The sequence below is a fragment of the Megachile rotundata genome, chromosome 3 (assembly GCF_050947335.1).
Source record: "Megachile rotundata isolate GNS110a chromosome 3, iyMegRotu1, whole genome shotgun sequence".
NCBI lineage: Eukaryota > Metazoa > Arthropoda > Insecta > Hymenoptera > Megachilidae > Megachile > Megachile rotundata.
The window spans coordinates 8,314,185-8,336,813 of NC_134985.1; the positions used below are offsets into that span (position 1 = coordinate 8,314,185).

Below are 22,629 nucleotides of genomic sequence, written 5' to 3' on the forward strand. Positions count from 1 at the left end.
CATCGGTTTTGAGAAATTCACTGCACATGCTTTTAAATTATTCGAGAGTGTAACTAACACTCGTTGTCATAATTCTCGTGTAATTTTCATACAAAATATTCGCAATGAGGTGCTTATGCAACAAACCTGGATAAAATACGTATAAAATTCGTACTTTATGATACCACTATTCGACATTACTAATTATTTCTCTCTTAACTAGTGTCTAGTTTAACGTAATTTAACAAATAATGATATGCTTACACTATGGCATCTTTACAGTATGACACACATTTTTAGCTGTGTGGAATTGGCGTTAGTTTTATTGAATCCTATAATTACAGGCGATAATCATCTCATGTGTAAAGTACTTCAATTCAACTACAGCTATAAATTCATTCACTGATTTGTTATTTGGACACCATATGTATACCATGCTTTGATGCGGCCCTCGCTTAGCTAAAACAAAAATACATTCCGCAAAATCAAGCACTTGTTGATATATGTTTCGCTTCGATCAAGACGATAATTACTTTGTGGTTGGTCTTCTTGAAGGTTCTGAGGCAGTAGGTGGCGGAGGCGGACCCCTACGTGCCAATTCCTCCAAATAACCCATTAATAAACGAGTTCGTTCAGCAGCTGCTGCTTCCAGCACTAGAAATCTTCGATCCTTCCTCAAGATTTCTTCAATTTCTGCTAAGTGTGCACTATTTTCTTGCACTTTTTTGTATGTCTTATCGGTAATAAGTTTTGTTTCCTAAAATTATATTTAAGTTGTTAAGAACAGATGACATTACAAATACAAAATTATAATGCAATATTAACTTACTTGTAAAAGTTCCCTAAAATCAGCCTTTGCCGCAACAAGTTTATCCTTAATGTACTCCTTGAATTCTTTTTCACATTTCTGTGAACAGAGAGATCATAATTTATAATTTATCTTGATATGACACAGATATATAAATATATTACGTACCCGATCGCTAGAAGAAAACTTAAGATATCTAGGGTCATCCTTCAACAACTTTTTGATATCTCTCCACGACGCGGTAAGTTCAGTTGAGGCTCCCACTTCGTCGAGAAGTTCACGGAATTTATCACGTTTTTTACGACTAAGCTGTTCTATGTGTTCGTTAAACAATCTTTCTTTCTCTTCACGGTCTAAACTCTCCGCTAATTCCCACCTATGGTCTTTTCTCAACTGTCGTTTCGCTTCTCGCCACGCTAGGTCGCCATTTCTTACCTGTTCATACGTTCAAGTTAGGTTAGGTACACATTTTAACTATTTTCGTAATGAATCAAGGTAAAACACATACCAGATCTGCAAGCAGAGCACTGAAATGCTGTACTGCTTCTGTGTGACGATGATGTTGCCTCTCTTTGTCCCTATCACGAAGATGTGTAGCTAAAGTCCTTTGAACTTCTCTCTCCCTTTCACGAAGGCTCGCTTCCGCTCTTCTTTCACGTTCTCGTTTCTGTTTCTCACGATCCTCCTCGGAATCTGACTGATCTTCTGCATCCTCCTTCTAGACAAAGGAATGTTATGTAAATTATTATCAAATTAAATATGTGGTATAAGGAAGATTGTATCATACACACTACTAGAGAAAATTTTCTAATGATATTGCTGACGTAAAGACAGCATAGTCAAACTTAATACGTAACAACTTGAATCAATACGTCAAGTAAACTATTATTAAATTAAATTTCTTAATGATATTCCTGACGTAAAGACAGCACAGTCAAACTTAATACGTAACAATTTGTATCAATACGTCAAGTAAACTATTATCAAATTAAATTTCTTAATAATATTTCTGACGTCAAGACAGTTAAACTTAACATGTAACAATATTAATCAACATGTCAAGATATAATCAGGACATACATCATTTTCCTTTTTAGATGGTTTCTCGTCGTTATCTTCGATTTCTCCGCTTTCTTTTTCAGGAACCACCTCCTTCTTTTCTTTGCCATTTTCTTCTGCTGGTGCCTCGCTTCTTCGTTGCTTCTTGTCCTTCGAATTGTCCTTTTCAACTCGATCCTTGGACGATTTCTCCTTGTACTTATCAACATCCTTTCTGTCCCTATCTTTCTTGTCCGATTTGTGATGATCTTTGTCCCTGTGTCGATGATCTTTGTCTTTCTCTTTCTCCTTTTTCCTCTCCTCCTTTAGCATACGAACGTAATCCCTAAACCAATCTTCACGCGTGCTTGCAGATTCTACCACTCTGTACCTCCAATCAGATTCCAATTTTTTCTTACAATCACTCCAATGCGAATGCCTGTCGATGTCTTTGTGTTCACGTAGCATCGCAAAGAATTCCTTTTTCACCTGAAACGCATTTACGTTAAGAGTTTTCATCATTGAAAAATAATCAACTCTTGCTTACACTCTATTTTTATACAATTCTGTCTTAAGATTGAACTTTCTTATCGATATATATTCTTTTATTTTTAATTTCTTTATTCTTTTGCTTGTCTCAGTTTTATCATGCACGCTTAAGAATTTTCAACCAATAATTATTACACGTTCAACCACATTACAATCACTTTTATAACGATAGTATATAGAAATTAATGACTTGTAATGTGGATCAAACTATTTCAACTTGCAAACCTTTTTATTGGTTTTCAAACTACATTTCGTTAGGGGTAGAAGAAATAGTCATTCGTGTCATTCGTTCGTGTCAGGAGATATCACAACGTTAAGGGCTCTACTTGTTGGAATTTTTAATGAAATAAGCTGGTCGGTTTTGCTGGAAAAAAATTACACTCATTATAGCTGCAAAAATAATTATTAAATAACCGAGTCATCATTAAATATTTTGCATACCAAAACAGGGATAAACATTTATGTTTATAAAAATTTATCATACAAATAATAAAAGAAATATGCTCATTTAATGATGAGACGGACTGTAAAATGAGTAAATTTTTATCTGCTGCCCTTGCTGAAAAGAACAAAATCGTTAGTATTATATTTCATCACGAGATTTTGCAAATATTAAAAGCTGTCAGCCGTTCAAATTACGAAACGAGGTTTTATTTTTCCTAAGCATTGCATTATACCTTTTCAAAACGTATAAATCTATGTTATCGTTATTATTTACAAAAGCAGTTTATGATCACAATGCATAATATGAATATGATACAACAAAATTTAAAAACAAAAAAATAATAAAGAAATTTTTTAAATGAATTTAAATGGAACCTTCAAATCTTTTTACTGTCAAAATTTTAAGTTGCTTTATGATTTAAAAATTTAACTATTAAAGCAAATTTTATGTTACAACTAAGATTAAGTATGCTTCTGGTTCCTTTCATTTCTTTTTGTTATAGGTATAAGTATGAAGAAAAATATTTGACGTATTCTTAAATTCCCATTACGTAATTTGTGAACGACCTAGGATTTCAATATAACAAAGATAATAATTTGTTACCATGTTTAAATAAACTTAATACACGTATATTTCGCAATGAAAGATGACTAGAGTTCAGAGTTGCTGGCATATTTCGGTCTTGAATTTCAATTACAGTCATTACTCGGATCCTGATCCTACCACAATTTTAAAGCAGTAACAAACTTGTACCACAGTGGTCTAACTTTCATCTAAACACAATCATTCCAATGTCCACTTCTTATTATTCTTAAGACAAAAGCAGTCAAGGTTCTCTGAAGTATATAGATCAAATTTCACAAAAAGCACGCTCATTCTATTATTTTAATATACTCATCTTGTTGCTTCAAATATATTAATTTCCTTAAAAAATAAAAAAAAAGAAAAAGAAAAATTGCTTGCATTATATTTCAAGTTAAATGTTCATCCTTTTATCGTAATGCAAAAAAAGCAACAGTAAATGAAAAAATTATCTGTACACCAATTGAAATGCATTTTCTGAATAAATAGATATAGGTGGCAATTTTTCATTTACAAATTTTAATTTTAATACACCATGTATGGACATAAGAACAGCTGCTGGAAATCTAGAACTTTTGTTGAAACTTCCCCTTTTACAATTACTAAAGCTTGTGCAAATAGAAGAGAGTACAAGAACAGTTGTATCTTTTTGTTCTTATGTTGATACATTGCATGTAAGAGAGATTGGTAGCTTTGCTTTTTTTAAATAAATAACGGTTCTTTATCTCCACGGAACAGAATAAAAAATTGCAAAATATGTGGAACTGATGCTACCACAGGGTTTGATACCCCTAGTTATACTGACAATAAATTGCATTGAATTCTTTTTGAAATTGGATTTGATTTTTTTGGGGGAAAAGTTAATCTTTTGAAGTAACGAGGATTACGAGTAATATACAAATACCGAGTTCGTTCATTCTCATGACTCTGCTTTGGAGTAAAGAATGCGGCGCGCGAGGGTGTGCCAACTGTGCCACGCAGTGTAGGTGGGGATGGTAGATGACATCATCCATGCCACCAACCAGCTTCAGAACCAAGCCACTCCACATACGGAACCTGTCCTGCCTGCCTCCTGACTGAAGTGGAGAGTTCAGAACACATAAGTATATAAGGAACCGTCACATACTAAGATTTTATTCTCTACATCTCCCATCTTACAGCTACAAAACTTTTGTCTATCGAGAAAATCTACTGGAGTAGAGAATTATTTAGAGAAACTTCTCCTGGTATGTGTTCTTCAGCCGTTAATTTAGGAATTCATATTAGATAAATCTTACAAGTGGAACAAAATAGTTAACATACCTATAGAACCTGAAAGAATGATTAATTATTGCTGAAAATATAAATGTATTAGACAATTATGATCTTCTATTTAAGATTAGAACATTTTTTGTCTACTTATTACTCATCTCTTATATATCATGTCATATTGTAAAATATTATTCATCATTAATCTATAATCATCTTTTTTGAACATTAAAATAATATCAATTTTGTTTCCATGTAAAGAGCGATGCTGGACGAAAACTTATCCAGCTTTTATATTTATCGCGAGTATGCGTTATATCTAGATTTTTATTTGATACTTCTATTACAATTCCCTTAAACAAAATGAAAGGTGTATGAATGAAAACCTTAATGAGGTCTGGTGTGGAAGAAGGAACGGTTTGATGGATGTTATTAAAAAAAGAACTTTTGATTTATATTTTGATATATGTAGAGAATTAAGGTACTAAATAATAGATAAAAAATTAACTATCTTCAAATAATAGAAAAATAATATAGAAGATCAAACTTAACATAAAAATTCAAATTATACTACTAAATATTATAAATCGGTATGAACAAATTTTTTTTGTAATAACTATAGCTAAAAAAATGAAAGAAAATTAAAAGAGTACCTTAATTCTCGAGTATCTATCAAAATTCTATGTTTTTATCGCGCAAATAGAATTAAGACTATAGGGAAACTTTTCTTACTTATGGTATTGAATAAAATAACGAATATTGAAAGTAATATTTCAATTCTGATATTGTCGCACAAATCCTGAAAAATAACGTTTGCATTGCAATAAAATCAGTAGCGGCAATAAAATAAAAATACCTGTTCTCGTTTTGCTGTTTTTTCCTCTTTTTCCTTCTTTCGCACTTCCAGAAGATATTCGTTGAATAGGCTCTCCCGTTCACGCATCTTTTCTACATTCTTAAATCGTTCATCACGCCCATGTTTTTGAGCAAAATCGCTAAATGAAGATCTGAACAAAAGACATTACGTTATTATAACCTAAAAAAAGTATCACTGTTTACAATTTAAATCCTTCGTAAACTTTTACATACTTTCCATGAAGACCAGCTTCTTCCAGCAGTTTCTGAAATTGTTCTTTCCGTTCCTTCATTTTGTTCCTCTTTTCCCGTCTTTCTTCTTCAGCTCTCTCCTTCACATATTTCTCGAAAACTTGTTTCCTCTCCTTTGACGTCAAAAGTAGGTAACGGGGATCAAATACAATTTTATGAAGCTCCTTCTCCCATGTACTAAACGCGGATACCTATTAGAAAACAATATGAATAAATGACATAACGCCATATTGATGTGTCAATTGTATTAATTATTTACATCCTTCTCTGCAAGCATATCCCTAAATGATTTGATTCGTGTCTCCAAAGGAACAATAGCTCTCTCCCTAGCCGCCCGAACTTCCGCCTCGATCGCAGCCTCTTTTCCGATATCGATAGTCTTTTTGCTTTCCTTCTCCTCTTCTTCCTTAGGCGCTACACCCGAAACGGTAGAAGTATTTATTTAAAAATGATCTATTAGAATGTCATCATGAATGCAATATTAGTTACTTTTTGTATCCTCCTGTTTCATCTTTTTCGCTGGCGTAGGCTGATCATCGTCGCTGCTTTCGCTCGTGTCCGATTGTCGAGGGGTTTTTGTAGCTACCACCGCATCCGGTGGAGTAGACACCATTTTGTCGACATCCTGACGGCCAATGAGATCGTCTGGTCTTTCCCAAACCGAAATACGCGAAGAAGGGTTGTAAAAAAATACGCGTCCATCTCCCGTCCAAACGACGCACCTAATTAACAAAGCTCAGATTTATATTTTATATACGAGAGAATTAAATTAGTGGCAGAAGGCATACCAAGGGGTTCCAGGCACTGGAGTACTAGAAATTGGTCTAGATTTATCTTGAGGTTTAGCAGCTTCCTTAGGTGCTGTTTCCTCTTTTTTCGGTTTATTAGTATCTGCTTCCTTCGCACTATCTTTGGTTTCATGATTGCTTTCCTGCGGTTTTTCTTGTTTTACAGGTTCAGCGGCAACGTTATTATTAGTAACAGTACAACTAGTCACAGCAGTGTTAGTAGAATTCACAGCTGCTTCTTCTGCTTTCTGCCGTAACGCTAATTTTGCATCTGATGGAATAATATATTATATAATATTTTATATTACATAATCTACTTGAAAATTTCAAATAACATACTTTCGAGATCTTTTAAAGCTTGCGGTTTCTCCCAAACAGATTCTCCAGCTTTACTATTATAATAATATAACCTGCCATCCGGTGCACGGTGTTCGGTCCATACCATAGCAGATGCTACTAACTCCTGATCAAGTTGTGCTAATATAGCGGGATCTTCTGCTGGGGCTTGCGGGGTCATTACACCATGTGGCATTTGTGGTATACCTAACATACAATTATGTCATTAGAGAATTACACTGATAACTGAAAGATTCATTTTGACATAATACATAGTTCGTATTACCCCAATTCGCTTGTGGTGGACCATAACCTCCAAATGGTTGAAAACCTGGCGGTGGCATACCAAATGGTGCTGCTCCAAATTGTGTTGCAATTGGTCCACCAAACTGATTTGGCATTCTGTGTTGCATAGGTATCATATTGGGAGGGGGTTGCATCATATTTGTATTTACTGCTGGGGTGTTCATAGCTGGAGTGTTAGTAACAGTTGCAGGTGCTGTACCTACATATGAAATATAATGTTATCTAATATTTCTAGTGTATTTTACATGTACTAATTTTAATAGATTAAACAATTTAGATAAGTACCATTTGCTTGTGCTGCGTCAGTTGGCTGTGTGTTGACATTTGGTGTTTCACCAAGTGTAGGAGGTGGACCTGTACCAGGAGGAGCAGTACTAAGTTGATTAATAGCATCTGCATTATTTGTAGGAGGTTGTTCATTACTTTGAGAAATTCTATTTTCACTAATTTGACTGGGAGTAGTAGTTGTAGATGTAGGTGTATTAGATGGAGCTGTTTGTTTAGATGCTCCATGTACCAACTGTTCTAACTGTAACAAAAATTAATATTGTTTTATAGAAACATTCACTGAATTTATATATATAATACAGATTTTCAATGTAAACTATGTTTTAATAACAGAACACACCTGGTCTTGCACCATGACCTTGACATTTGGTCCCTCTGGTTTCGTCCATGTAGTTTCCCTTGTACGAATGTTATAATAATATGACTTGCCATCCGGTGTTTTTGTTTCTACCCACACTTCTCCATTGAGATCTAAGCCTGGAATGTTTGCTTGCTGTTGTGCCTGTTGCTGCTGGGGCTGCTGCTGACCTGGAATCTATAACAAAATTCCTCCCGTTATAAAGTAGTATTTATATAGTCCACTATGTTTCTGTAAATTAAAATTTACGTTATTCATATTTGGTGGTCCCATTCCAGGAGGTGGTCCGTATGGTCCCGGACCTGTCCCAATTGGGCCATTCATCATGTGTGGCGGTGGCTAATCGCACATAAAGTTAAATTATACTTAATTCAATTTACTGGAATAAACTTGAGGAAACTTCAACCTCGAATAATAATTACCATTCCTGGAGGTCCCATAAGATTCGGCGGTCCCATCAGATTTGGTGGCCCCATAGGTCCCCAGCTAGGATCGAATGGCGGTGGTCCTCGAAAGCGTGGGCCTGCAGGACCCGGTGGACAATTCGGCCTAGGAGGTCCCTCAAATGGAAATCCGTTATTCGCGCCACGAAACATTGGTCCTCTAGGTCCAAATCCTCTTCCTCTAAACCTTGGAGGCCCACCTCTCATGGGGAAATCAAACCCACCTCTGCCACGACCCCTTAAATTATTGTTATATATCGTGACTATGTACTTTACGTACCATACGTCTTAATCATTTACCCAAGCGTAGACGTCGTCATTCTTCTGACTCTACTTTTGAATTCGTTAAATAAAATTGAACAACAATGTAATAATTTTACATCCGCATCAAGTATTTCTCATGTGCAAACTAACTTTACTACTACTGAGATAAAAATGTAAATATTTTTTAAAATATCATTACCTTTTTGCATCATATATTTCACAACGTGGAAAACCAATGTACAATCACAAACGGACCTTCGTTATTACAGAAAATTTACAATACAACTGATTAAACACAGCACTGAACAATAATGGGCAAATAATCTCGTCGTATAGGAGCGTAAGTGGAAACAATAGTCGCGTTACCATAGAGTATTTATTAAGGTGTAAGGAGCTCGTAGCAATGCGAAGTTTGATCGTTTTCGTCAAGCATACATTAGGAGGTCAGGCAAAAGTATCATGAGGGGACAACCTAACCTTACTTTTTGCTTTCGTATTTTGGACAACGCGTAAAGTGGGGATGTATGGGGTGTTAAGAGAAACTATAACGCACCTAAAGCCTCCTCGACCCCGTGGTACAAAATGCCTATAATCTTCTCCATCGAAACTGTAATCCTCAGTCTCTTCCATACCCTCCTCATTGTGCTCCTGTTCATTATTAGGAACGGTTTCTGTAGCCACAGGGGCCTGTTCGGCACTCGCTTCCATTTTATTAATAATACAGAAACAAAAGTTTCTTTCCTACACGCCCATTTATTTCTTTGCTCAGCTCGCACAAAAACGCCGCAAACAAATCACTATTTTATTCAATGTAAGCCGTAAACATATTATTACCAACATGACAAGCAAATTCTCCTAGATTCCCGTACAGTGAGCCAACATAACAACGAGTAATTATAAAGCGCGCATTACCGGTCAGTGATTTTACAAATATACGTGTTTCTAGTTCGCGGATTTTTAATAATCTATTATTTTGTGCGCATCTGATTTACAGTGGTAAAAGTTTATTTGTTTCTTCTATCATTAATGGATGAAATCTTGAAGGGGAAACAGGTGCGGAAAGAACAGCACTAAATTTATAGGTAAGTGCAAATATTTTTTCAGCAAACTTCGTCATATTTTAAAATATAATATTTTTAATACATGTGCATTATTGCTCATATTTTTTTTACTGAGATATCATTTGCCTGTACACACTTATTATGGCAAATAACTTTGTTTTTCCGGTTTATGAAAGTATGAATATTTAACCGCCACGCTTCGGTTGTTTAAATATAATACCGCGAATAGGAAGCGGAAACAAATAGCGGTTCGGAGAGTTTCACAGGTAGGTTATTGTTATTTGAATTTTTTAAAATCCCATTACAGTACGCCGAGAGGTTACAGTTTTATTAACAAATGTATACATTTATATGACGCAAAGTTTCTAAATTTGAAAATACAAAAATTTTGAGATTTATTGATATTTGATAAGGTAGATAAAAATAAGGTAAAGAGTGGAACGGTAGGGATGATAAAATCACGAATAGGTATCAATTATCAAGCCATTAATATTTCAAAGGAATGTAATGCTTCACAATTAAGGATCGCCATAAACAGTACAATTACATTACGTTACCGATCGATCCAGTTCATTAAAATGCCATACAGGGTGTACCATCTAAACATCTACATCATTTTCACGATTTCATAAAGAGCTTGGAAGGACATTTACAATAACCTTAAAATGAATAATTTTATTGTTACTATGCTCTGAGATCATATTTGTTTCTGATAATTATTTCTTTCGACGTTTATAGTGAAAATAGAGATGACTTAACTGGAACACACTGTACAGAACGTAGTTGATAACCGATACTATAATCATGTTACATGTTCGATCAACGCGGTTCGTCAATGCGGAAAACAAGAGTATAATTGAAATAGTCGGAACGTGTTACTTTGCACATCTTGGTTATTAACGTTTCCTTAAACAAAAATGGTATCTGATATTTAGAAAATTAAGAGCTTTTAATTTTAATGTAATTTTATGGAATGAGGTAATATACATAGTAGGCAAAAATGAAATATAAAAAAAATGGTGGGTACTCTAGGTTAGAGAGCGATATTGCCAATTTAAAATTGGCGCCTTCGAGATTATCTCTAGAGTGTTACAAAATGAATCTATAATGACAGTTTTTCAATTTTCTTATTGTACGACCTGTCATATTTATTTATGAAGACATTGTAATTCAAATGTTTATAACATTTTTAAAAACTTAATAGGTAAAAGTTACTGTGTATTAAGTAAATAAATAGAATTATGTATTTTATGCAAATTTTATGAAAACTAACTTTGCACTCAGTTATAACCTTTATTATGTAAATGTAGGTTTGAACACAAGGACTATTTAAATTTAATATTATTAAATATATTATTGTAATATGTTACAAGGATCGAATCAAGTAATTTGACAAGTAAGAATCCAATATCTGGTAAACGGAATAAGAGGATATAATCCACTCGATCGATGGACTCCCACAATTTTATTTTTGAATATAATAAAACATAATGTGTCAAGTGACATGAGTCATCTCGGTTTATAATTTGTTGACATAACCGAGCACCTGTTCAGGTATTAACTCTACCACTGATTACATGGTTTCACTACATATGCACTTAATACTGTTTATATAGCCCATATCTATAGTGATATGTCACTTACCTGTCAAAGGCTCATGATAATAGTATCGGCAATGCTTCTGGAATTAGATTTGGCCAGCGTCTTTGTGAATATCAGTACCTAAATTCTTGCATTTTATTTTACTATATTTTACTATATTTTTCTTTTTGCTATATATTTTTAGTATATATTCTTGACAATATATCGAAGAAAAAATTTTTGTAATACAATTCTCTGTGCAACTCTCAAAAATTAAAACGTTACAGTTAAACAGTATAAACTAAAATATTAATAAATAGGGTTAAGTCAGTAATTAAATTAATCAACAAATCATTTACGAAGGATTTGTATCGAAATTAATGGTTATGGAATTCTGACTGCGTTCTAATAACGTTTCGTAATTAAATCGAAGGTGCAACAGAATTCCAGGTATGCTATTAATAATCCACGAATGTTCCGAATTAAGATTGAATCGATTAATTGGATGTATCGTATATTTTTGTTTCAACGGATTTTTTTTGCGGATCGACAGTGCGTTTCATCGAGCATTTCGTGACAATATCTTTGTTATAACCTTAAGCTATGTTAATCGATATTTAATAGAACTGACGCCAGACTGGTGGTCGTGTTAATTAATAAGCATGAATTAACCCTTTCAGAGCATGAACTCGGCTATTCTTGGGCTTCTACGAAATTATTAGGAATTTAGTTCGAGAAAAATCGAATTTATTTCATTAAACGTAGAATTGTGGCAATTTTATATTCGTGAAATTCTGAGGAATATTTAATATTTTATTTTGTTAATTATTAGTAGTATGTTTATTTTTATTATTTTTACATTTAAATAAACTTGATGAATATTATAATACAGTTTGTAAGAATTATATAATAATTATTTCAATAAATTTGTGATCCACCAAATATTTTATTTAAAAAAAAAATATTTTATATCATTTTGAAGAAACACAAAAAAATAATAAACAACAAAGAAGAAAATTAATAGTATTAAAATTATTTAATATAAAAATACAAATTTATGATAATATTGAAAATTGACAAATTAATAATAATATCTCTAATTATCAAAATCTTTAATTAACAGATAATTAACAAGTAATTAAAATAATATTATTTTAACAAATAATGAACAAGTTATTAAAATATTATTATTTTAACAAATAATTAACAAGTAATTAAAATAATATTATTACTAAAATAATTAACAAAATTAATTAAAAAATAATAATCATAAAAATTAGAATAATAAAACCTGCAATTATTTTCCTATGAATCTAATAAATCTTTTGCCCCATAAATATAGGATTATCAAAATTGAAATCTTCATAATATAAACGTAACATAAATTGTTACGGGATTTTCGTTACAACCATTCTTTTTCATTACTCGACTGGTTTCAATCGATAAGAGAAAATTCATGTTCACGCAATCACAGGATGTAATTCGGACACGGTATTCGTAATTAGCACTACCTAACTTCGTGGTAAGCCACAATGCGCGTGTATCGAGTCGTCATACGGAGAACTACCGTAATTCATGATCATTGTTCGATCTTCAGTAACATTCCATATGTCTTCGATTTCTGACACTTCGGTGACATACGTCTGCACGGATTGGGAGTTTATTGTATGAACTATGAACTATGAACATTGTGTAAGGTGTTCGGAGATGTATACGTAGTTTGAATTAATAAGTTGAAATATTCTTGTCTTTTTTATGTATAGTGAAATTTGTTATGGTATTTTATTATTTTGCAAATTTTTGCTTTGGAGATTTGAGTTTTAGAATTTTGGGATTTTAGAATTTTAGTAGTTTGAAGATTGGGATTTGGGGATTTGGGGATTTGGGGATTTAGGGATTTGGGGATTTGGGGATTTGGGGATTTGGGGATTTGGGATTTTAGGGATTTAGAAATTTTGGGATTTGAGAAAATTGGGATTTAGGAAATTTGGAATTTGGGGATTTGGGGATTTGCGGATTTGGCGATTTGGGATTTTAGAGATTTAGAAATTTTGGAATTTGAGAAAATTGGAATTTAGGAAATTTGGAATTTGGGGATTTGGGGATTTGCGGATTTGGCGATTTGGAATTTTAGAGATTTAGAAATTTTGGAATTTGAGAAAATTGGGATTTAGGAAATTTGGAATTTGGGGTTTTGGGGATTTGGGGATTTGGGGATTTGGGATTTTAGGGATTTAGAAATTTTGGGATTTGAGAAAATTGGGATTTAGGAAATTTGGAATTTGGGGTTTTGGGGATTTGGGGATTTGGGGATTTGGGATTTTAGGGATTTAGAAATTTTGGGATTTGAGAAAATTGGGATTTAGGAAATTTGGAATTTAAGAAGTTTGGAATTTGGGAAATTTGGAATTTGGGAAATTTGGAATTTGGGAAATTTGGAATTTGGGAAATTTGGAATTTGGGAAATTTGGAATTTGGAAAATTTGGAATTTGGGAAATTTGGTATTTGGGAAATTTGGAATTTGGGAAATTTGGAATTTGGGAAATTTGGAATTTGAGAAATTTGGAATTTGAGAAATTTGGAATTTAAGAAACTTATAGTCACATGCATTATGAACCCCAAGAAACAATTCCCCAAAACTCCCAAAAATCCAAAAATCTCACCAAAAATTCAAAAAACCCATAAACTACAAAAGCTCCTACATTTTTCCTACAAAATTAAAAACTGTACCATCTCCAAAAACTGTACTATCTCCATTTAATAAACAAAAAATTTGTTCCAGATTAATTCCAGGTCTAGCATATTTAGCTTGCAGAGCGTCTACCGTTTCAGTTCTTTAGTTACAACGAATTCCGCTTTTCGTCGAACAATGCAAGCATAAAGGATTTCTAGAACAAGTCCAAGATTCTTAAAAGCTCAACGGAGGTCGGCGATGAATCAACGTTTTCCTTTGCAAGCGATTTACAAAGAATTCGTCTAAATCGTACACTCTATCTCTAAAGCTGCTGCGAGTTCGTTGCTTCGCGACTCGTCTCTTTGTTCCATGAGCATTTGCAGATTTATTTTCGCTGCCTGGAATTAGTCGAGGGTCAATGACAACCGAGAGAAGGGTAGTTAGCGAGGAATCATCACGGTGAGATCTCCTGGTGCGCTTTTATGTGTCTTACGAAATTCGAGAGAATTTAGTGTGAAGATATGGACGTTTCTGTGTCTTGTGGGATTCATGATTTTTTCTGAGGACTACCTGAGGAATTCATTTACAGAGATATGCAGAAAGACGTTTAAACAATTCGGGGAAGTTTTGTGGAAGGCAAAGATCAATATGTCTTTTTGTGTTAAGAAACTTCAGGGACATTTAGTGTGTAAAAGCTGTTTAGTGAGAATACAAGATTAATATGTCTTCTTGTGCCAGAAAATTGAAGTACATTTTATGGGGTATTAGAAAATTCAGGGACATTTAGTGTAAATGCAAGGTCAATATGTCTTTTTGTATCAGAGAATTCATGTACATTTAGTGTAAATATCAGATCAACATGTCTTTTGTATTAGAAAATTCATGTGCATTTAGTGTAAATGCAAAATGAGTATATCTCTGTATCAGAACATTTATGTGGATGTAGTGTAAGGACAATATGAATATGTCTTTGTATCACATAACTCAGCTAAATTTAATGTAAGGACAAGATGAGTGCGTCTTTGTCTCACAAAATTCATGTAGATATAGTGTATGGACAATATGAGTATATATTTGTATAACATAATTCAGCTAGATTTAATGTAAGGTCCTGATGAGAGTATGCTTTGTCTCCAAAACTTGATGTAGATGTAGTATAAGGACAAGATGAGTATATCTTTCTTTCACAAAATTCAGCCAGATATAATGTAAGGTCCTGATGAGAGTATGCTTTGTCTCCAAAACTTGATGTAGATGTAGTACAAGAACAAGATGGGTATATCTTTGTTTCACATAATTTAGCCAGATATAATGTAAGGTCGTGATGAGAGTATATTTTGTCTCCAAAACTTGATGTAGATGTAGTATAAGGACAAGATGAGTATATCTTTCTTTCACAAAATTCAGCCAGATATAATGTAAGGTCCTGATGAGAGTATGCTTTGTATCCAAAACTTGATGTAGATGTAGTATAAGGACAAGATGAGTATATCTTTCTTTCACAAAATTCAGCCAGATATAATGTAAGGTCCTGATGAGAGTATGCTTTGTCTCCAAAACTTGATGTAGATGTAGTACAAGAACAAGATGAGTATATCTTTCTTTCACAAAATTCAGCCAGATATAATGTAAGGTCCTGATGAGAGTATGCTTTGTCTCCAAAACTTGATGTAGATGTAGTACAAGAACAAGATGAGTATATCTTTCTTTCACAAAATTCAGCCAGATATAATGTAAGGTCCTGATGAGAGTATGCTTTGTCTCCAAAACTTGATGTAGATGTAGTACAAGAACAAGATGGGTATATCTTTGTTTCACATAATTCAGCCAGATATAATGTAAGGTCCTGATGAGAGTATGCTTTGTCTCCAAAACTTGATGTAGATGTAAGGACAAGGTGTATATATCATCCTCCCACACAATGCAGCTAGCTATAATGTAAGATCCAAATGAGTGTATCTTTGTCTCCAAAACTTGATGTGAATGTAGTATAAGATGAGTATATCATCCTTCCACACAATGCAGCTAGATATAATGTGAGGTCCAAGTGAGTGAGTCTTTGTCTCCAAAAATTGATTTGGACAATTTAAGCTAGAATTCAGCTAGAATTTAAATCCAAGATATCTTTGTTCCCAAGATGCCCATCTCTTTGTCCCAAAAAATTAATCCCCAAAGATTACATTTGAAACTACCTTATCTAACTCAATAAAATATTATTCATAGCAAGTATTTTATCTCGTTTGAAAATGTCAAGAAATTTTCTTTGATTCCCCTATAAGTATCTAAAGAAAACTACCTTGGAAAAGAAAAGGAGAAATAAAACGAATAACTACTATAGAGGGCAGGGAAAGAACGAAGGAGTCGAGGTTTTGATACTGAAATAGCTTTAAACCACCACAAGTCAAAAATACTTGTGCCATTCGGCTTAATGTCATGGACCGTAGGGCGAAGAAGAGAAAGCAAGAAGTTGGAGGACAGAGTACAGTTAGGAAACGATGTCTTCATCGTTCCTTTGAAATCTTTTGGTTAACACCTATTTCGTGTTATGTTTGAACTTCTTGCTTTTTGTTTTCTGCTATTCTTTTATGGGAATCTTTAGAAGGTACTGTGGTTTTACTATCTTTTTCTTTGTTACAAGGGTGATGTTCATAGTGCATTTAGTTAATGTAACAAATTTGAAAAATTTGAATGGTTGTATCTAGATTTGTTTTATTCATTGAAGTTTTCTTCACAAGTTAATTGTGAATGTATTTTATTACTTATTCACATAATATTTTGTCACTATCTTATTCCTTACAGAATATATTCTTATTATTTTATTACTTATACAATTTTATATTGCTATATTATTTACAAAAAATTTTTTTAATATTGAAGTTCATACAATATTTTTCATTGTTATTTTGTTATTTACAAAATATTTTACTGTTACAATTTGACTACTAACAGAATATTTTTCTACCACCGCTCTATTAATACAGTAATGACTAAAATCTACTTTGCAACAAAACTGTAGATGATCTTCGCCAAGATAAAGTTTTTACGTTTTCGTAGAAGCTCCACAGTTAACCAGGTGATTAATTGCAACGAGCCAGCAACTTTTAGCTTCTAAGAAAGCATTTGAAAGGAGAGAGCTAAAGTCTCACAATAGTTTTCTGGCGAAATCGCGTAAGCGCCATTTCCTTCGCTTTTGCTAATTTTCCGTTTGAATTTCGTTCGCTGAAAGATCTTTCGACTTCCACAAACTCTCTTTTATTCTAATAACGACCTGTTCGCTGCTTTTCTAAGGAAACAAATTTTATCTACGAAATTGTATGTTCTCGGTCGGTTTGGTTAGAAATACGAAATTGCGACACTGTTAATTACGTATTGAGTAAGTAGTTTTCGTGGTTGACTACGAATTTCACAATTTAGATTGCACAGTCGCGTGTATATTAGGTTTCCCGAGGGAAACTAGTGGAATCGGAGAAAGATAAACGTTGGTTGCTTTTTGGCTGGTAAATTCCTGCGTTTATAAAACTTCTTTAGATATTTAGAAATTGAACAATTTCGAAATTTAGGAGTGAGGTAGTTTACAGATGTAGAAAATTACATTTTAGAAATTAAAAAATTTACGAGAGTAAAAGTTTAGAAATTAAGAAATTTACAAGAGTAAAAACTTAGAAGTTTAAAAATTTACAAGAATAAAAATTTAGAAATTTAGAAATTTACAAGTATAAAAATTTAGGAGAAGCTTCACAAGAGTTCTTCACACATATTGTGCAGATAATTTTCACATATATCGAATCCATAAATTCAATATCGAGAATTAGATAATTTGAAAGTTTGTAGAATATGCAAGATTAGAAATTTGGGAAACTTTACATAAATTCTTCACAAGTGACGTGTGAATAACATTCACATATATCAAATCGTTAAAGTTAATTTCGGAACTTACATAATTTGATAATTTGCAGAATTTAAAATTTAAAAGATTAAAAATTTGGGGAATTTCATATGAATTCTTCACACATATTGTGCAGATAATTCTCACATATATCGAATCGTTTTACACAATTTTTGACTTTAATAATTTGAAAACTTGTAAAATTCAAAATTTGGGAGAATAAAAATTTTGGAAGCTTCACAGGAATTCTCCACACATATCCTGCAGATAATTCTCACATATATCGAATCGTTTTAAACAATTTTTTACTTTGATAATTTGGAAACTTGTAAAATTCCAAATTTGGGAGAATAAAAATTTGGGAAGCTTCACAGGAATTCTCCACACATATCCTGCGGATAATTCTCACATATATCGAATCGTTTTACACAATTTTTGACTTTGATAATTTGAAAACTTATAAAATTAAAAATTTGGGAGAATAAAAATTTGGGAAGCTTCACAGGAATTCTCCACACATATCCTGCAGATAATTCTCACGTATATCGAATCGTTAAACACAATTTTTTGACTTTGATAATTTGAAAACTTGTAAAATTCAAAATTTGGGAGAATAAAAATTTTGGAAGCTTCACAAGTATTCTCCACATATATCGTGCACGTAATTTTCACATATATCGAATCGTTAAAGTCAATTTCGGTACTTAGATAATTTGAAAATTGGTACAATTTAGAATTTGAAAGCTTACAAATTTATGTAGCTTCACATGAATTCTTCACATATATCAAATTATATCATTTTCACATATATCCAGTTAAATTGAATTTCGGAACTTAACCCACGTTTCGGCAATTTCGAAGGGACGCGGTGCAAAAGGACGCCTCGCGTCGTATTGGACGTCGTCCAACGTTCGCACGAGGTTTCCCGAGCGTCGCCGCGAGGCGTGTCGGTCTGCGCGACGCTCGGCGTCACGACGTCGCTGCTCGCCGTCCTCAGTGTGCCGCGTATCGTCGTCAGTGCATTGTGCGTCGCGTTTCTTCGCTTTTCTCCACAGTTATCGCCGCGCGAGAGACATGTGACGACCGCAAAAGAAGCATATTGGAAAATGACGAATATATTCGACGCGATCCCCGGCCACCGGAAGTGGTAAACGCGATCACGTTCCCGCCGGTAATTATTCGCCGGATGGTTTCATCGAGCCGTTCAGGAAATCTCGATCGATCGTATTCGTTTCGGATATCGTTTTCTCTCACTTTTTTTTTTACACATGAAAGGAACATGGAAATCACGGGCTCACGATAAAAGGCTTCACCGCTCTTTTCTGCTCTTTTCTTGTTTTGCCTTTGCAAACTCGTGATGCAGTTTCGAGGATGCTGATAGTGTTAGGAAAGTTCGCAGCACGTTCGCTATGAGCAATTTGTTCAATGGCTTTCGGTATTTTCGGAGTGAACTTCCGGATGTGTATTGTGATTTTTGTTGTTCGGGAAATTTTAGTTGCTACGCATTTTAACGACTTAATTGGAATTCTTGATAATTTTGCGGAGCTTAATTTTTCGTGCAATTTTGTTCATACCTGTGTGGGTGCGTTTGGGTGCAAGGGAGACTTTCTTTTGCTAAATGTTCAAATTTTATAGAAATTTCAGTTCTCTATGTTTTCATATTTTTTAAATATCAATTTCCAAATTTATTTGTTCTCAAATTTATAAATTAACAATTCTTACATTTCTGAATTTCAAAATTTTTCAAAGTTCTTCATTTTCCAAGTTCTCAAATCACTAAATTTCTCAATTATTCAATCCTCTAAATATTCAGATTAAAAAGTGTTTAAATCGTGCAATTTTCAAATCCCAATCTGTCTTAAATTTTGTAAGTTTCCAACTTCCCAAGTTGCTAACTTTTCATATTCCCAAATCATCTAAATTCTCAAACCCACAATTGCTCATATCTAAAAGTATTTAAATTCTAAATTTTTAATGCTAGATCTCCAAATCACTAAATTTCCTAATTTTCAAATTTGTAAATTTAAAAATTTACAAATACCTGAATTTTCATATTCCAAACTTGTCAAATTTTTAAATATTCGTATTAATATCTAAATTTCTATATTTGGAAGTGTTCTTTGTTTGAAGATTCACCAAACAAAAGTGAGGAGGTAGGGTTATTTTCCCTTACGTCGCCATTTCCTCTACAGAGTCCCACCATGCTCTCTACGTAACACACGTTCATTGTAGAACGGTAAAAATATTGCAAAATGATTGCACCCATTACAAATTAGTGTATCAATATGAAACATTCAATCATGCAGTTCCACCATAAAATTATTTAAGCTACTTTATATTACTATAAATTATACTAATATACTCATTTAATTCCTATAAAGCAAAATTTTCTTTCAATCTAAATTTTTTAAAATAAATTTTTTTTTAAATAAAAAGAACGCGTTTAAATACTTGTCCTAATAAAAAATAAGCAGTGCCCTAAGTAACATATAATATGCCAGAGACATATTATATTTTGATAAGTCAAAAGTCTACATTTCGTAAAAGCCTAATATTCAATAATTAAACGAAGAAAGTTACATCAAGTTAAAAGAAGATAGTTATATCAATGAAGCCAGTTATATCTTAATTTATCGTCCGCAGGGTATTCGTAAATTTAATCGTCCCCTTTCGGAAGTTAACTTTGACTTTCGTGTTCCATGTAGGTATATACTATTGAGCCACCTTTTGCGACCAATACAGCCTTAATCCTCCTTAGAGCAGACTCGTATCAAGCACCAAAGTCTTTAGCGAACTTTTGCTCCATTCTTCTCCAACATCTTCAACTTGTCCCAGAGTACTTGTAGATCATTACTTATTTCTCGTTTCACTCTTCAACTTTGATTGGTCCGATTCAGAGACTAAATCTAGTGATTATGATGTTGAAATGGACACTTCTAAAATTGCCTCGCAGCATTCTAAAATTATTGCAACCATTATTTTCGTAGGAAGAAACATTACATTACTACTAAATTATATTCATCGTACATGTACGTTATATCCATCAATTTAATTATCGATTTAAACAGAGTACTCGTATTAATAATCAAACGTTTCTGGAATACTTGAAATGTTTATGGTTAATTTATAACCGGGCTACCTGAGATGTTCATGTTTCTTTCATAACCGTGCGTTCTGCTCGAAGTGAATATAACATGAACGTAAAAGTGTTCAAGGGCTCTGAAACAGTTTTGACATTTTCCTTAATAAATTATTTTATATCGGTATGGAAATGAAAGATCAGTTTTTGGAAATTTAGTGAACCACGAGATCTGGGGGAAACATGTTACATTAGTAACAGTATTTTCGACCTTCATGTTTATTGTAGATTTCTAACAATTCGTGAGTTTACTTTTTATTTTTATATTATTCTGCAAATTATTTTTGTAGAATTTAATTATTTTTGCAAGAATTCTATAATTGCAGAATTCGAATGATCTGTGCTATAATTTTAGTAATATTTCTGCACGTTTATCTATTTAAATGAATTCGAAAGTTTCAAACAAAATTTGTCTTCAGAAATGTTTCTTTCAATATTCATATTCAATCATTATTCCAAGAATGTCACAAAATTCGTGTTCAAACATTTAAATAATGGCTCAAACAAGATTTCCATTATTATTCTCATAAAACTTCATATTTGTCAGTATTAATCCTCCGCACTCATTTTTGCTGTTGTCAGCTCCAAAACATTTCGTTCGAAAGTTCACTGACTGAACTTGTCATTCATTCTTTCACTGTGTTTATACGCACGTGCAACAGAGCAAATTCAGTTAAAAAGTTCAAGTAAATGGTCACCTTTCGAGTGCAATTAACTATCGAAATACTGTAACGCATCTCGACCACTACTCACGTATGTATCACATATGTGACAGTGTTATAAAACGTTCCTCTTATAGCTAATTTCAGTTTTGGAAAAAGAAAGCAATCACATGGAGATAAGTCAGAATTTGGAGGATGTTGGAACAGACTTGGTTTTTCGTCAAAAATTCACGAACAGCGACAGTTCACATGGTGCGTTATCATGCAACAGAAACCAACTTCCCGGCGCTCGATATTCGGGCCTCACACGAACGATCCTCTTCCACAAATGTTCCATAACCCAGATAATATTCGCCATTAACATTTTGTCCCAGTAGAACGAATTCCCGAAGATTCCTTTAGAATCGTAAAAGCAAATTAACATTGTCTTCTCTCGGGACTTCTGGAATCGCAATTTTTTTGATTTTGGAGAGCCTGGAGATTTCCACGTAGCACTTTGGCACTTTGTTCGAGGTTCATACTTGAAGCACCAAGTCTCGTCACTAGTTACAATTGATTCCAGGAATGTACAGTTTCGTCTGGCTGTTTTGATAAGATCCTCGGAATATTCAACGCGAGCAATTTGTTGCGCTTGCCCGTGATTTTGTGACACGGTGACGAAAGGTTCTGTCGCGTTAAACGCTACAAGTTTACAATTCGTTGCTCGATTCCAATAATGATTGTTGTGTTTTGTAGGGGAGGTATACTGTTTTCAGATAAAATATTGTTTTAATAGATGGCGATGGTTTTCCTTAAATTTAACAAGTTCCGTTACTTTTCCGACATACTATGTATCACATATGTATGTAGATCAACATATATCACATATGTATGTATGTATGTAGTTCGATACGACTTTTTGTCAGAGAATCAAATTTCCTTAAAATGGCCAAAACTCTAACAAGAAAAATAGTAAAAAATGCCTAAAGATGACTAATAGAGAGTTTGGAAGGTGGAGGGTGCTAGTAAAAGGAAGTCACACAGGACTATAATTCAAAGTCAATCAATATAAATTTTTTTATCAATACAAATTAATTATTTGATCGA

The 22,629-nt window shown here is 33.3% G+C and overlaps 2 protein-coding genes and 1 long non-coding RNA gene across 14 annotated transcripts in view; 1 reads left to right on the top strand and 2 right to left on the bottom strand.

Moving 5' to 3' along the window:
• Positions 1-272: 272 nt before the first annotated feature.
• Positions 273-9,247, bottom strand: LOC100874938 (transcription elongation regulator 1). Of its 8 annotated transcripts, none has more exons than XM_012288680.2 (18): positions 9,093-9,247; positions 8,255-8,501; positions 8,082-8,171; positions 7,815-8,009; positions 7,472-7,715; positions 7,167-7,385; positions 6,884-7,087; positions 6,545-6,815; positions 6,246-6,478; positions 6,016-6,170; positions 5,739-5,947; positions 5,506-5,656; positions 1,868-2,314; positions 1,296-1,505; positions 956-1,222; positions 809-886; positions 513-736; positions 273-438 (listed from the first exon to the last, which is right to left on the bottom strand). In XM_012288680.2, the coding sequence occupies exons 1-18, from the start codon at positions 9,245-9,247 to the stop codon at positions 435-437; spliced, it is 3,603 nt and encodes a 1,200-aa protein (XP_012144070.1). In that variant the 3' UTR covers positions 273-434. The 8 variants fall into 8 exon arrangements, with proteins under 8 accessions (XP_012144070.1, XP_076385883.1, XP_003704803.2 ...); XM_076529768.1 differs by having other exon boundaries at positions 1,296-1,502; positions 8,255-8,513; XM_003704755.3 differs by having other exon boundaries at positions 8,255-8,513.
• Positions 2,599-3,740, bottom strand: LOC143264116 (uncharacterized). The gene is made up of 3 exons (XR_013037625.1): positions 3,423-3,740; positions 2,816-2,933; positions 2,599-2,738 (listed from the first exon to the last, which is right to left on the bottom strand). It is a non-coding gene; the product is annotated as an uncharacterized LOC143264116 (long non-coding RNA).
• Positions 9,248-9,328: 81 nt separating the features above from the next.
• Positions 9,329-22,629, top strand: part of Rgk3 (Rad, Gem/Kir family member 3) — a 103,829-nt gene continuing 90,528 nt past the window's right edge. For 3 of the 5 annotated variants that reach the window (XM_076529773.1, XM_076529771.1, XM_076529775.1), the window contains exon 1: positions 18,716-18,913. The gene's annotated coding sequence lies outside the window, so the exon portion shown is untranslated. Of the gene's footprint in view, positions 9,622-18,715; positions 18,914-22,629 lie in introns of those variants that run through there. The other 2 variants (XM_076529774.1, XM_076529776.1) reach the window with 2 other exon arrangements.